This window comes from Pristiophorus japonicus, chromosome X (assembly GCF_044704955.1).
Source record: "Pristiophorus japonicus isolate sPriJap1 chromosome X, sPriJap1.hap1, whole genome shotgun sequence".
Lineage (NCBI taxonomy): Eukaryota > Metazoa > Chordata > Chondrichthyes > Pristiophoridae > Pristiophorus > Pristiophorus japonicus.
The window spans coordinates 6402345-6417702 of NC_092010.1; the positions used below are offsets into that span (position 1 = coordinate 6402345).

Here is a 15358-nt window from a genome sequence, read left to right on the forward strand (position 1 = left end):
GAGCCCCCTGGATGTCTAGGGACTTACAGGGGAGGATTAGGAGAAAAAGGGACGTTTATGTCATATATCAACGGCTAAATACTTTAGATTCTTTAGAGGACTATAGAAAGATATGAGGCAAAATTAAAAAAGATATTAGGAATGCTAAGAGAGAGCACGAGAAATTCTTGGCTAGTAAAATTAAGCAAAACCCTAAGATGTTCTATAAATATATTAAGAGTAGGAGGGTAACTAAAGAAAGGGTAGGGCCTATTAGAGACTATGAGGGTAATCTTTGTGTGGAGGCAGAAGATGTTGAGAGGGTTCTTAACGAATACTTTACATCTGTTTTCACAAAGGAAAGAGGCAATGCAGATACTGCTATCGAGGAGGAGTGTGATATTCTGGATGAAATAAATATAGAGAGAGAGGAAGTATTAAGGGGTTTAGCAGCTTTGAAAGTAGATACGTCCCCAGGCCCTGATGAAATGCATCCCAGGCTATTGAGTGAAATAAAAGAGGAAATAGCAGAGGCCTTGACCATCATTTTCCAGTACTCTTTGGATCTGGGCACGGTGCCGGAGTATTGGAGGACTGCTAATGTAGTGCCCTTGTTTAAGAAGGGAGAAAGGGATAGGCCAAGTAATTACAGGCCTGTCAGCCTAACCTTAGTGGTGAGAAAATTATTGGAAAAAATCCTGAAAGACAGGATAAATCTGATTGAATTTTTTGAGGAGGTAACCAAGAGGGTCGATGAGGGTAGTGTGTACGATGTAGTATATATGGACTTTAGCAAAGCTTTTGATAAGGTCCCACAAGGTAGACTGATCATGTAGGTTAAAGCCCATGGGATCCAGGACAAAGTGTCAAGTTGGATCCAAAATTGGCTTGGAGGTAGGAAGCAAAGGGTAATGATTGATGGATGTTTTTGTGACTGGAAGGATGTTTCCAGTGGGGTTCCGCAGGACTCAGTACTGGGTCCCTTGCTTTTTGTGGTATATATCAACGATTTATATTTGAATATAGGGAGTATGATTAAGAAGTTTGCAGACGACACTAAAATTGGCTGTGTGGTTGATAATGAAGAGGAAAGTCAAGGGTTTCAGGAGGATATCAATCGACTGGTCAGGTGGGCAGAGCAGTGGCAAATGGAATTTAATTCAGAGAAGTGTGAGGTGATGCACTTTGGGAGGGCTAATAAGGAAAGGGTATACACATTAAGCGGTAGGCCACTTAATAGTGTAGATCAACAAAGGGACCTTGGAGTGCTTGGCCACAGATCTCTGAAAGTAGCAGGCTAGGTAAATAAGGTGGTTAAGAAGGCATACGGAATGCTTGCCTTTATTGGCCGAAGTATAGAATATAAGGGCAGGGAGGTTATGCTTAAATTGTATAATACTTTGGTTAGGCCACAGCTGGAGTACCGTGTGCAGTTCTGGTTGCCGTATTATAGGAAGGACGTGATTGCACTAGAGAGGGTGCAGAGGAGATTTACTAGGATGCTGCCTGGAATGGAGAATCTTAGTTATGAGGACAGATTGGACAGTCTGGGTTTGTTCTCATTGGAACAGAGGAGGTTGAGAGGAGACCTCATTGAGGTGTACAAAATATTGAGGGGCCTGGATATAGTGGACAGTAAGGGCCTATTTCCATTGGTGGAGGGGTCTATTACGAGGGGGCATAGTTTTAAGATGGTTGGTGGAAGGTTTAGAGGGGATTTGAGGGGGTCATCTTTACGCAGAGGGTTGTAGGGATCTGGAACTCGCTGCCTGGAAGAGTGGTGGTTGCAGAAACCCTCACCACTTTTAAGAGAGGGTTGGATGGGCACTTAAAGTGCCGTAACCTGCAGGGATACAGATCTAGAGCTGGTAATTGGGATTAGACTGGATGACCTTTTGTTGGGTGAAGCAGATATAATGGTAAGTACTGCAGGGAATAGAATATGGCCAGGGTGATCTCCTGGACTCGTTTCGATCGCCTGCATGGGTCGGAGAGGAATTTTCCCAGATTTTTTCTCCCTAAATTGGCCTGGATTTTTATCTGGTTTTTGCCTCTTCCAGGAGATCACATGGCTCCGGTTGGGGTGGAGTGTAGAATGTTTCAGTATAAGGGATGTCGCAGTTGTGTGGGGCAGACTGGTTGGGCTGGGTGCTCTTTGCCTTTCCATCATTGTTCATTGGTGCAGTGTGCTGTGCGGAAACGTTGCTCTCAATGTGCCCTCCGATTCATGCTCCTCCTCCCTCCCTTTAAGTACGCTGCAGATAACGCCAGTGGACCATGAGACCGCCTAGTTTTTCTGGCGTGGTTAGGGGCAGGCGCTAAATGCGGCATTAGCACCAACTTTAGCGAGCCGGGCGCTGGCGGGTTATTGCACGACGACTGACGGCATGATCTGAATGAAATTACACAGCGAAGCGGTAGCGTTTTGCGCTGCTGCAAAACCGGCACCAAATTTCCCAGCAGGGCTCTGGGAGCTGTGCGCCCGGGTGGTAACCAATTCCAGAACCATTACCGCCCCTCCAGGGTGCTAACAGAGGCACAATCCAACCGAAAATCCAGCCCTTTCTCCTTATTTACTCGACCAAAACCATTCATCATTTTGAACACCTCTATCAAATCTCCCCTTAACCTTCTCTAATCTAAGGAGAACAACCCCAGCTTCTCCAGTCTCCCCACGTACCTGAAGTCCCTCATCCCTGGAACCATCCTAGTAAATCTCCTCCACACCCTCTCTCAGCTCTTGACATCCTTCGTAAAGTGCGGTGCCCAGAATTGGACACAATACTCCAGCCAGGGCCGGACCAGTGTTGTTCAAGCTTTACCATAACTCCCTTGCTTTTGCACTCTATTCCTCCATTCATAAATCCCAGGATCCAATATGCTCTGTTAACAGCCTTCTCGACTTGTGCTGCCACCTTCAAAGGATTGTGTGCATAAAGCCCTATCGAACTCCTTTATAATTTCAACATCCTCTATCAGGTCTCTTTTTTTAGTTTTCCCTTTTGCAGAGAAAATAGCCCCAGCCTCTGGCAAGTTGCCCCAGATTTTGAACAGTTTGGGTAAAACTGAAGGAGCATTGTCTTAATGGTACAACACAGACCAGCAGCTTGTATACATTACTTGGTGAGTCGCAGTTCCAGATGGTTTGCCAGGTATTCGGTGGGTAATATTATGTGGTCAAAGACGATCAGCTCTCGCACGTAGTTGATGGTCATGCAGTATTCAGTGAGGGTTAAGTGATGTTTATCCATGCTGAAAAACAGACACAGACTTATTGCTGCTTTTCATAATCAATCCCTTGCAGCATTTCAAAATAGCTTCATTAAATAAGGCTTTCCTGGTTTCTTTCATTTTTAAAATACCTTCACCAGGTGTCTCTCCAATAGGGACACACCCTACTTACATCGGTCCAGAGAACATAGGTACATGTTGGCTCAGGGTTAACCCGGTGAAAACACGTGACACAGAGCATGGGTTACCTTCCTGCTGCTTTCCCAAAGGAGCAGCGTGGGCAGGTACAGCAGGAGTGGCGAGTGATCGTGGAGCGATGTGATTGGGGCGTGAGATCGGGGCCCAGGAGAGACGTGAGATCGGGGCCAGGGGCAGCACGGGCCAGCCCACACTGCCATGTGTGCGCACTAGGTCCGTGCAGCAGAGCTGGTCTCCAGTTGTCTTGGTTAATCCTTGCCACTGGACCAAGACCTAGCTCTGTCAAGCCCGTGTGGTGGCTGATGTGCAAATGCCACCCCATGTTAAAAAAATCCACGCACAGGCATCTTCCACCCTTCAACATGTAGTTCAGGACCTGGAATATTAGGGGGCTGATTTTCAGCAAGGCCTCCGTCCGCCAAAGTGCCACCGATGGCTGCTGAGGTACCGGACGGTACTTTGGGCGGGATATTCATGAAGAAGGCCTCTCGAAGTTCGGCAGGCAGCAAATGGACGACGTACGCCGCCAATCTGGACGGCAGCTGGCGGGAGCTCTCATTCTCGGCGGCAGAGACGCTTGCCACCCAAGTGCCACCGAGGATGGAGTCGGGCCCACGGAGGGGCGAAGAGCTGGAAAAAAAAATCAAATAAAAAATACAAAAACTATCGGAACACCTTCAGGGGACCCCATGCAGGTGAGTCGCTGTTGATAAAAAAATTTAAAATGGTCACTTACCTTTATTTCAGGTTCTCCAGATTCACCGTCGGGGACAGACCAACCTCCAGCCAGCGGCCCACCCCCGTTCTGCCACCGAGTCCCGCCCACAGGAGCTCAGTTACGCCACTCGGCCATCCGCTGACGTCAGCGGGCGGTTCCCAGCGGCTCTCCCCTCCCGCCCGCTCCAGGCCACCATGAAAGTGGCATTGGGCGGATCTGCAGGAGGAATGTCGGTGGCAGTCAGCAGCAGCGGGCGGTGGGCTGTTGAATTCCACCCCTCGGTCCTTCATTGAAACACCGGTGAACTCATCCCTTTTTGGCGTGGAAGCAAGTCATCCTCGCTTCGAGGGACCGTCTATGATGATGATGATGATGATTTCCCAGACAGGGCTGGAGGTATCTGGAGCCGGGTGGGCAGAATGGCAGAAGTCAGTGACAGACAGCCTGGTCCAGTCTCAGCACTGCCCTGGAGTAATTCAGGTCTCAGCTATCTCAACAAAGACTGCAAACGCTCTCGGAGAGAGGGCCAAGGGTGCAGTAATGTTATAGAAGCAATTCAAAACATGCGAAACACCAGCAACAATAGTAACCACGCACTCTGAGGTAAAAGGGATCCAGCTTGAGTATCGAGTATTCACAGCTTGAGAATCTAAGCCTTTTCGCTCAAAGTCAACTAACAAAATAATTAACCTTAAATTAGAAAAGCTAATTTCACCTTACGTATTCTTTGCCTTTATATAGCACCTTATCACATCTCTCAGGAATCGAAAATGCTTAACATATAATGAAGTACTTTATAATGCAGTCAGTCACTGTTCTATGGATAAAGTGAATCAGCAGTTATACTGTCTCTGGCTGATGGAGGAATGTTATCTGAACAATGAGGACTTTTCACATCCACCTGAACCACCGCGGACTTGGAACAATGCAATACTTGAAAATGTAGCACTCCCTCAGTACTGCACTGGAGTACCAAGCCAGATTACATAGACTGACATAGAACGACACAGAATGTACAGCACAGAAACCGGCCATTCGGCCCAACAAGTCCGTGCCGGAGTTTATGCTCCACACGAGCCTCCTCACACCCCTCTCCCTCTCACCTCATCAACATAACCCGCTATCCCCTTCTCCCTCATGTGTTTATCCAGCTTCCCCTTAAATGTATCGATACTATTCACCTCAACCCCTCCCTGTGGTCGTGAGTTCCACATTTTCACCTTCTCTGGGGAAAGAGCTTTCTCCTGAATTCCCCATTGGATTTATCAGTGACTGTCTTATATTGATGGTCCCTAGTTCTGGTCTCCCCCACAAGTGGAAATATCTTCTCTACGTCTCTCCTCTCAAACCCCCACATACTGCTAAAGATCTCTATAAGGACATCCCTCAGCCTTCTCTTTTATAGAAGTGACAGTTACATTTAGTCAAACAACCACACCCTCGAGGTAATCAGAACCAAAAAGTCAACAGGGAAAATGTTCCAATCCGTGCACTAAGGCCGTCAGCCCTAACTGGTCCTGTGCTAGAAGTTTGCCAAAGGGGATGAGTGCAGGAACATGTGGATATAACCAGCCCTGAAACTACTGCAGCTGAAATTGAAAGGAATCTGACCACTTAAAGGTAAAGGACAAGTTTTAGGGGCAGCTTACCAACCTGAACTATCAGACACAATGGATCACCTAGGCCCAGCACCAAGAGGTCTCTGACTGTGACTCTCTCTCTGACTGTGACTCACTGACTGTGACTCACTGACTGTGACTCTCTGACTCTCTCTCTGACTGTGACTCTCTCAGACTGTGACTCTCTCAGACTGTGACTCACTGGCTGTGACTCACTGGCTGTGACTTTGACTCACTGGCTGTGATTCACTGACTGTGACTCACTGACTCTCTCTCTGACTGTGACTCTCTCTGACTGTGACTCTCTCAGACTGTGACTCACTGACTCTCTCTCTGACTGTGACTCTCTCAGACTGTGACTCTCTCAGACTGTGACTCTCTCAGACTGTGACGCACTGACTGTGACTCACTGACTGTGACTCTCTCAGACTGTGACTCACTGGCTGTGACTCTCTCAGACTGTGACTCACTGGCTGTGACTCACTGGCTGTGACTCTCTCAGACTGTGACTCGCTGACTGTGACTCACTGACTGTGACTCTCTCAGACTGTGACTCACTGACTGTGACTCTCTCAGACTGTGACTCTCTCAGACTGTGACTCACTGACTGTGACTCTCTCAGACTGTGACTCACTGACTGTGACTCTCTCAGACTGTGACTCACTGACTGTGACTCTCTCAGACTGTGACTCTGTCTGAATGTGACTCTGTCTGAATGTGACTCTCTGAATGTAACTCACTGGCTGTGACTCACTGACTGTGACTCTCTCAGACTGTGACTCACTGGCTGTGACTCTCTCAGACTGTGACTCACTGGCTGTGACTCTCTCAGACTGTGACTCACTGACTGTGACTCTGTCTGAATGTGACTCTCTCTGAATGTGACTCTCTCTGAATGTGACTCTCTCTGAATGTGATTCACTGGCTGTGACTCACTGGCTGTGACTCTCTCAGACTGTGACTCTCTCAGACTGTGACTCTCTCAGAATGTGACTCACTGGCTGTGACTCTGTCTGACTGTGACTCACTCACTGTGACTCACTCACTGTGACTCTCTGACTGTGACACACTGTGCTGCTCTCTGACTGTGACTCAGACTGACTGTGACTCTCTGTGGCGCTCGCTGACTGTGACTCACTGACTGTGACGCTCGCTGACTGTGACTGCCATTTGTTAGCACTTCAGAACCAAACATCATCGTTAGCTTATACCACTCCCGGCTCTTCGATCCGATGTGTGAGCTCTCCGAGCTCCTGTCTATTATAATGTTTAAATCACGGTACGACTCACTTTAGGCCAGAATGTGGTGCTTGGGGCTGGAGTGGTACAGCTCTGAGCCAACTATGTGGTCCTGTGCAAGCAGCCTTAGCAACTGGAACATATACCCTGATGGCACCAAGTCCCGGTGCCAGGCTGAATGTATGACCATGCACCATGTGCCCAGTGCTCAGAGCAACTGGCAGCACTACAGCATATCACTTATTGACATTAATAATCCCTCGGTATGATTGGGTTGATTGCATAGAACCCACATCTCCATCTGCTTCACCTACTTGGTGACAATGAGTCTGTCCTTACGCTGGCTCTCTATACCCGGCTTCTCTCGGTTCGGCTCAGCTTTCTTGCCGGCCGGTTTCTTTCGCTTCTTGTTGACAGCTTTGCTGATGGTTTGAGCGGTGTACTTGGGCAGAAGCTGCGGAGGAATGAACGCAGTAGGTGAGCATCAGTACAACTTTCTAACATTTCCAGCTCTGTGCCAAAGGTCTTTCGCACTCGGGCCTCACTCACCTTCTCACTCAGGTTACGTTGCTCGCAGCACAGCTCAATGATACAGATGCTGGCATGTTTGGTGATTTCATCCAGAAAATTGCCGCACAAACCAACACTTCGATTCTGAAGGACAGTGTACTGCACAGAAAGACACAACACTGCCGTCAGCAACTGCATTAATGCAACAGGTCTGAGCCAGCTACTCACGACAGATCCCCACTCTAAATCGGGGCTCATGCCCTGCATATCATGTGCCAAAGTCGAACTGCTGAGAGAGGCAACCCCAGCTCTTAGTGTTTGACACAGTCCCACTTTTCAGGAGCTAATCTCTCAGCATAGTGTGTGCTTCCAGTCCCACAACACATTTTTTAAATACGTACAACTGTGCTGACTCCCAGTAACTGAACAGAACCTCGGCCCGGGGTGACTCGCTGGTCGACAACCCGACCCAGTCACAAGAATAAGGAAAGATGATAGTTACATAGCAACCGACGACCCTCCCATCAGAGCATCTGCCCGTCTCTGAGGGTCATGGTGAGACACTGGTCATTCAGCCCCTCGATCCTGTAACATTAGGAACAGAAGGCCATTCAGCCCCTTGAACCTGTTACACAGGAACAGGAGGAGCCCATTCAGTCCCTCGAGCCTGTTACACAGGAACAGGAGGAGGCCCATTCAGCCCCTTGAGCCAGTTACACAGGAACAGGAGGCCATTCCGCCCTTCGAGCCTGTTACACAGGAACAGGAGGAGGCCATTCAGCCCCTCGAGCCTGTAACATTAGGAACAGGAGGAGGCCCAATCAGCCCCTCGAGCCTGTTATACAGGAACAGGAGGAGGCCCAATCAGCCCCTCGAGCCTGTTATACAGGAACAGGACGAGGCCCCTTCAGCCCCTCGAGCCTGTTACATTAGGAACAGGAGGAGGCCCATTCAGCCCCTCGAGTCTGTTACACAGGAACAGGAGGAGGCCATTCCGTCCCTCGAGCCTGTTACACAGGAACAGGAGGAGGCCATTCAGCCCCTCGAGCCTGTTACACAGGAACAGGAGGAGGCCATTCCGTCCCTCGAGCCTGTTACACAGGAACAGGAGGAGGCCTAATCAGCCCCACGAGCCTGTAACATTAGGAACAGGAGGAGGCCCAATCAGCCCCTCGAGCCTGTTATACAGGAACAGGACGAGGCCCCTTCAGCCCCTCGAGCCTGTTACATAGGAACAGGACGAGGCCCCTTCAGCCCCTCGATCCTGTTACACAGGAACAGGAGAAGGCCATTCAGCCCCTCGGGCCTGTTACACAGGAACAGGAGGAGGCCCATTCATCCCCTCGAGCCTGTTACACAGGAACAGGACGAGGCCCCTTCAGCCCCTCGAGCCTGTTACATAGGAACAGGAGGCGGCCATTCAGCCCCTCGATCCTGTTACACAGGAACAGGAGAAGGCCATTCAGCCCCTCGAGCCTGTTACACAGGAACAGGAGGAGGCCATTCAACCCCGCGAGCCTTTGACACAGGGACAGGAGGAGGCCCATTCAGCCCCTCGAGCCAGTTACACAGGAACAGGAGGAGGCCCATTCAGCCCCTCAAGCATGTTACACAGAAACAGGAGGAGACCCATTCAACCTCTCGATCCTGTTACACAGGAACAGGAGGAATCCATTCAGCCCTCGAGCCTGTTACATTAGGAACAGAAGGAGGCCATTCAGCCCCTCGAGCTTGTTACACAGGAACTGGAGGAGGCCATTCAGTCCCTCGAGCCTGTTACATTAGGAACAGGAGGAGGCCATTCAGCCCCTCGAGCCTGTTACACAGGAACAGGAGGCCCATTTAGCCCCTCGAGCCTGTTCCATTAGGAACAGGAGGAGGCCATTCAGCCCCTCGAGCCTGTTACACAGGAACAGGAGGCCATTCAGCCCCTCGAGCCTGTTCCATTAGGAACAGGAGCAGGCCGATTCAGCCCCTTGATACTGTTACACAGGAACAGGAGGAGGCCCATTCAGCCCCTCGAGTCTGTTACACAGGAACAGGAGGCCATTCAGCCCCTCGCGCCTGTTACACAGGAACAGGAGGCCATTCAGCCCCTCGCGCCTGTTACACAGGAACAGGAGGAGGCCCATTCAGCCACTCGAGCCTGTTACACAGAAACAGGAGGAGGCCATTCAGCCTCTCAAGTCTGTTACATTAGGAACAGGAGGAGGCCAATCAGCCCCTCGAGCTTGTTACTTAGGAACAGGAGGAGGCCCATTCAGCCTCTTGATCCTGTTACACAGGAACAGGAGGAGGCCATTCAGCCCCTCGAGCCTGTTACACAGAAACAGGAGACCCATTCAGCTCCTCGATCCTTTTGCACAGGAACAGGAGGAGGCCCATTCAGCCCCTCGAGTCTGTTACACAGGAACAGGAGGAGGCCATTCTGCCCCTCGAGCCCGTAACATTAGGAACAGGAGGAGGCCCATTCAGCCCCTCGCGCCTGTTACACAGGAACAGGAGGAGGCCCATTCAGCCCCTCAAGCCTGTTACACAGGAACAGGAGGAGGCCATTCAGCCTCTCAAGTCTGTTACATTAGGAACAGGAGGAGGCCAATCAGCCCCTCGAGCTTGTTACTTAGGAACAGGAGGAGGCCCATTCAGCCTCTTGATCCTGTTACACAGGAACAGGAGGAGGCCATTTAGCCCCTCGAGCCTGTTACACAGGAACAGGAGACCCATTCAGCTCGATCCTTTTGCACAGGAACAGGAGGAGGCCCATTCAGCCCCTCGAGTCTGTTACACAGGAACAGGAGGAGGCCCGATCAGCCCCTCGAGCCTGTTACACAGGAACAGGAGGCCATTCAGCCCCTCGAGCCTGTTACATTAGGAACAGGAGCAGGCCGATTCAGCCCCTTGATACTGTTACACAGGAACAGGAGGAGGCCATTCAGCCCCTCGAGCCTGTTACACAGGAACAGAAGACCCATTCAGCTCCTCGATCCTTTTGCACAGGAACAGGAGGAGGCCCATTCAGCCCCTCGAGTCTGTTACACAGGAACAGGAGGAGGCCATTCTGCCCCTCGAGCCTGTTACACAGGAACAGGAGGAGGCCATTCAGCCCCTCGAGCCCGTAACATTAGGAACAGGAGGAGGCCCAATCAGCCCCTCGAGCCTGTTACACAGGAACAGGAGGCTATTCAGCCCCTCGAGCCTGTTACATTAGGAACAGGAGGAGGCCGATTCAGCCCCTCGATCCTGTTACACAGGAACAGGAGGAGGCCATTCACCCCTCGAGCCTGTTACACAGGAACAGAAGGCCATTCACCACCTCGAGCATGTTACACACGAACAGTGGGAGGCCCATTCAGCCCCTCGAGCCTGTAACATAGGAATAGGAGGAGGCCATTCACCCCATCGATCCTGTTACACAGGAACAGGAGGAGGCCATTCATCCCCACGAGCCTGTTACATAGGAACAGGAGGCCATTCAGCCCCTCGCGCCTGTTACACAGGAACAGGAGGCCGCCCATTCAGCCCCTCGAGCCTGTTACACAGGAACAGGAGGAGGCCATTCAGCCCCTCGAGCCTTTTACACAGGGACAGGAGGAGGCCCATTCAGCCCCTTGAGCCAGTTACACAGGGACAGGAGGAGGCCCATTCAGCCCCTTGAGCCAGTTACACAGAAACAGTAGGAGGCCATTCAGCCCCTCGATCCTGTTACACAGGAACAGGAGGAGGTCATTCAGCCCCTCGAGCCTGTTATACAGGAACAGGAGGAGGCCATTCATCCTCACGAGCCTGTTACATAGGAACAGGAGGCCCATTCAGCCCCTCGAGCCTGTTACACAGGAACAGGAGGAGGCCATTCAGCCCCTCGAGCCCATTCCATCACTCAGTTAGATCATGGCTGATCTGTATCTTAATTCCATCTACCTGTCTTAGTTTTGTCACCCTTACTACCCTTTGCCCAGCAAAAAAATATCAACCTCACTTTTGACATTTTCAATTGACCCCCAGCCTCAACATCTTTTTGGGGGAAGAGTGTTCCAGATTTCCACATTTTGATTGAAGAAATGCTCCTGATATCAACCCTGAATGCCCTAGCTGTAATTTTAACATTGCATCGCCCCTTTGTGGAGTGAGAAGCAACAAGATGACCAGATCACTGCAACAGTACTGGAACATGACACCAGCATTGTGGTAAGATGAAGAAAAAAGGGAAGTTTCGAGCAGATACCGAGAACTCAACACTGCAGAAACTCTAGAGGAGAATAAGAAGTGCAGGGGTGCAATTAAAAAAGATGTCAAGAAAACAAAGAGAGAGCATGAAAGAATGTTGGCAAATGAAATCAGGGAAAACCCAAAGATGTTTTATAAATACATTAAGAGCAAGATGATCTGTGTGTGGAGGCGGAAGACGTGGGTAGGATTCTTAATGAATACTTTGCATCTGTTTTCACAAAAGAGAGGGGCGATGCAGACTTTGCAACGTGGGAGAAGGAATGTGAAATATTAGACGAGATAAATATCGTGAGAGAGGAAGTATTGAGGGGCTTAGCAGCTTTGAAAATGGATAAATCCCCAGGCCCGGATGAAATATATCCCAGGTTGTTAAGCGAAGCAAAAGAGGAAATAGCAGAGGCTCTGACCATCATTTTCCAATCCTCTCTGGCTACAGGTGTGGTGCAAGAGAACTGGAGGACTGCTAATGTTGTACCTTTGTTTAAAAAGGGAGAAAGGGATAGACCGAGTAATTACAGGCCAGTCGGCCTAACCTCGGTGGTGGGAAAATTATTGGAAAAACTCCTGAGGAACAGGATAAAGCTTCATTTGGAAAGACGTGGATTAATCAAGGACTGTCAGCACGGATTTGTTCAGGGAAAGTTGTGTCTGATTAACCTGATTGAATTTTTCGAGGAGGTAACCAGGAGGGTCGATGAGGGAAGTGTGTTTGTTGTAGTGTATATGGATTTTAGCAAAGCTTTCCATAAGTCCCACATGGCAGACTGGTCACGAAAGTAAAAACCCATGGGATCCAGGGCAAAGTGGCAAGTTGGATCCAAAATCAGAGGCAGGAAGCAAAGGGTAATGGTTGATGGGTGTTTGTGTGACTAGAAAGCTGTATCCAGTGGGGTTCCGCAGGGCTCAGTGCTGGGTCCGTTGCTTTTTGTGGTATATATCAACGACTTGGAATTAAATGTAGGTGGTATGATAAAGAAGTTTGCAGATGACACTAAAATGGGCTGTGTGGTTGATAATGAAGAAGAAAGCTGCGGACTGCAGGAAGATATCAGTGAACTGGTCAGGTGGGCAGAACAGTGGCAAATAGAATTTAATCCAGAGAAGTGTGAGGTAATGTATTTGGTGAGGGCTAACAAGGCAAGGGAATACACATTAAATGGTACAACACTGAGAAGTGTAGAGGAACAAAGGAACCTGGGAGTGCAGGTCCACAGATCTCTGAAGGTAGCAGGCCAGGTAGATAAGGTGGTGAAAAAGGCATACGGGATACTTGCCTTTATTAGTCGAGGCATAGAATACAAGAGCAGGGGGGGGTTATGCTTGAACTGTATAAAACACCGGTTAGGCCACAGCTGGAGTACTGTGTTCAGTTCTGGTCACCATATTACAAGAAAGATGTGATTACACTGGAAAGGGGACAGAGGAGATTTACGAGAATGTTGCCAAGACTGGAGAATTTTGCTATGAGGAAAGATTGGAGATGCTGGGTCTGTTTTCTTTGGAACAGAGGAGGCTGAGGGGAGACCTGATTGAGGTGTATAAAATTATGAGGGGCCTCGATAGAGTGGATAGGAAGGACCTGTTTCCCTTGGCAGAGGGGTCAACAACCAGGGGGCATAGATTTAAAGTTATTGGGGGGAGGTTTAGAGGGGATTTGAGGGGAAATGTCTTCACCCAGTGGGTGGTGGGGGTCTGGAACTCACTGCCTGAAAGGGTGGTAGAGGCAGAAACCCTCACTACATTTAAACAGTACTTGGATGTGCATTTAAAGTGCTGTGACCTACAGGGCTACGGACCGAGAGCTGGAAAGTGGGATTAGGCTGGGTAGCTCTTGGCCGGCCGGTGCGGACACGATGGGCCGAAATGGCCTCTTTCTGTGCTGTAAATTTCTATGATTCTGAGTCTATGGCCCCAAGTTTCCACACGCGGCAAAACAGGCGCCCCTCCGAGCTGGGCGCCCGTTTTTCGCACCGAAAACGGCGCCTGAAAAAAAACGCGCTATTCTCGAGCGCTTTGCAGCTCGATGTCAGCTTGGCGCGGCGCCCAGGAGGCGGAGCCTACCACTCGCGCCGATTTTGTAAGTAGGAGGGGGCGGGTACCATTTAAATGAGTTTTTTTCATGCCGGCAACCCTGGGCGTGCGCGTTGGAGCGTTCGTGCACGCGCAGTGTGAAGGAAACATTGGCACTCGGCCATTTTTGTAGTTCTTTGTAGCTGTTCAATTTTTAACATTTTTTAATAAAACCACATTGTCCTTCCATGATCAGCACTGAGGCTTCTTGCAGCAGTGAGAAGGCTGCAGGAAGCCTCAGAAGTTGAGGCAGCCGTTTCCCGACGGGCCCGACCGACGGCAGGGGGGCCTCCCCCGCCCTGCCGTCGGGAATGGCTGCCTCAACTTCTGAGGCTTACTGCAGCCTTCTCCCTGCCTCCCCCCGCTGCCGTCGGTCGGGCCCTCACTGCCTCCCCCCGCTGCCGTCGGGAACGGCTGCCTCAACTTGTGAGGCTTCCTGCAGCATTCTCCCTGCCTGAAGCACTTTCACACAGGTAGGAACACTTTGCTTATAAATTTTTATTCAGGTTGGAATTATTTGTATAATATTTGTATAAGTATAACTAAGGATTTATTGTAGAATGTAATGACTTCCCTTCCCCCCCCCCCCCCCCCCATTCTGGACGCCTAATTTGTAACCTGCGCCTGATTTTTTAATGTGTAGGCAAGGTTTTTTCAGGCCTACAAAAATCTTCACTTGCTCCATTCTAAGTTAGTTTGGAGTACGTTTTCACTGTGGAAACTTTCAAATCAGGTGTCAGTGGCCGGACACGCCCCCTTTTGAAAAAAAAATTCTGTTCAAAAGTGAAACTGTTCTACATGACTAGAACTGCAGAAAACTTAAATGTGGAGAATTGCGATTTCTAAGATACTCCGTTCTCCACCAGTTGCTCCTAAAAATCAGGAGCAAATCATGTGGAAACTTGGGCCATAGATTCTAAAGATTCTGTGGGCTGTCAGCAGGTGCCAACTGCGACATGGAGTGCCCTCTTGTGGTCAGACAGTTAGACTGTGGACATCAGTGCCATTGGACGTGCTCTGTGAGTGTGACATTAGCTCTCATTTACACTGCTATACAGAAAGCTCTACCAGAGAAAGGCACCCAACTCATAGAAGCCTATTGCTGTGCAGGCTTGGGCCTGTGATCGGCCATTCCATGGGCTGCAGGAGCTCCTAGATTAAGAGAAGGCACACTGAGCCGATGTACTAGGAGTGGGCAGCACAGGTCGGTAGCAAAGATCTTCAGGGACTCACCTCCTCAGGGCACATGTCGTGGACACAGTTTGAGAAGTGGGAGCAAACCATCGGAAAAGCAATCAGGTACTGAAGTTGTGTGGGGTCCTCGGCGCTTTGTGAAAACATCTTCTCAAACAATCGTGGGTAGAAACTGCCGGAGAAAAGAGGTACAGGTGTCAAGAGTGTGCAAGTGCCACTGACCCAAGAGGTCATTGGAAGAGTCTACAATATGGGCCCTTGCTCACATAGTTAGTCACATCAGTCCACAAGGATCACTCTCTATCCCGCCCCTCATGCACAGCGAGACATTCTCAAAGTCCTTCACAATGAGGACACCAAGCAAGAGGGAGAA

At 49.9% G+C, this 15358-nt stretch overlaps 1 protein-coding gene across 1 annotated transcript in view; it reads right to left on the reverse strand.

The window, feature by feature from the left end:
* LOC139240999 (nck-associated protein 1-like) overlaps nt 1-15358 on the reverse strand; it is a 394739-nt gene that overhangs the window by 235929 nt on the left and 143452 nt on the right. The window contains exons 17-20 of the mRNA XM_070869663.1: nt 15025-15157; nt 7534-7653; nt 7299-7438; nt 3100-3231 (exon numbers count right to left, since the gene is read on the reverse strand). Coding sequence (XP_070725764.1) covers nt 3100-3231; nt 7299-7438; nt 7534-7653; nt 15025-15157 — 525 coding nt within the window. The remainder of the gene's footprint in view (nt 1-3099; nt 3232-7298; nt 7439-7533; nt 7654-15024; nt 15158-15358) is intronic.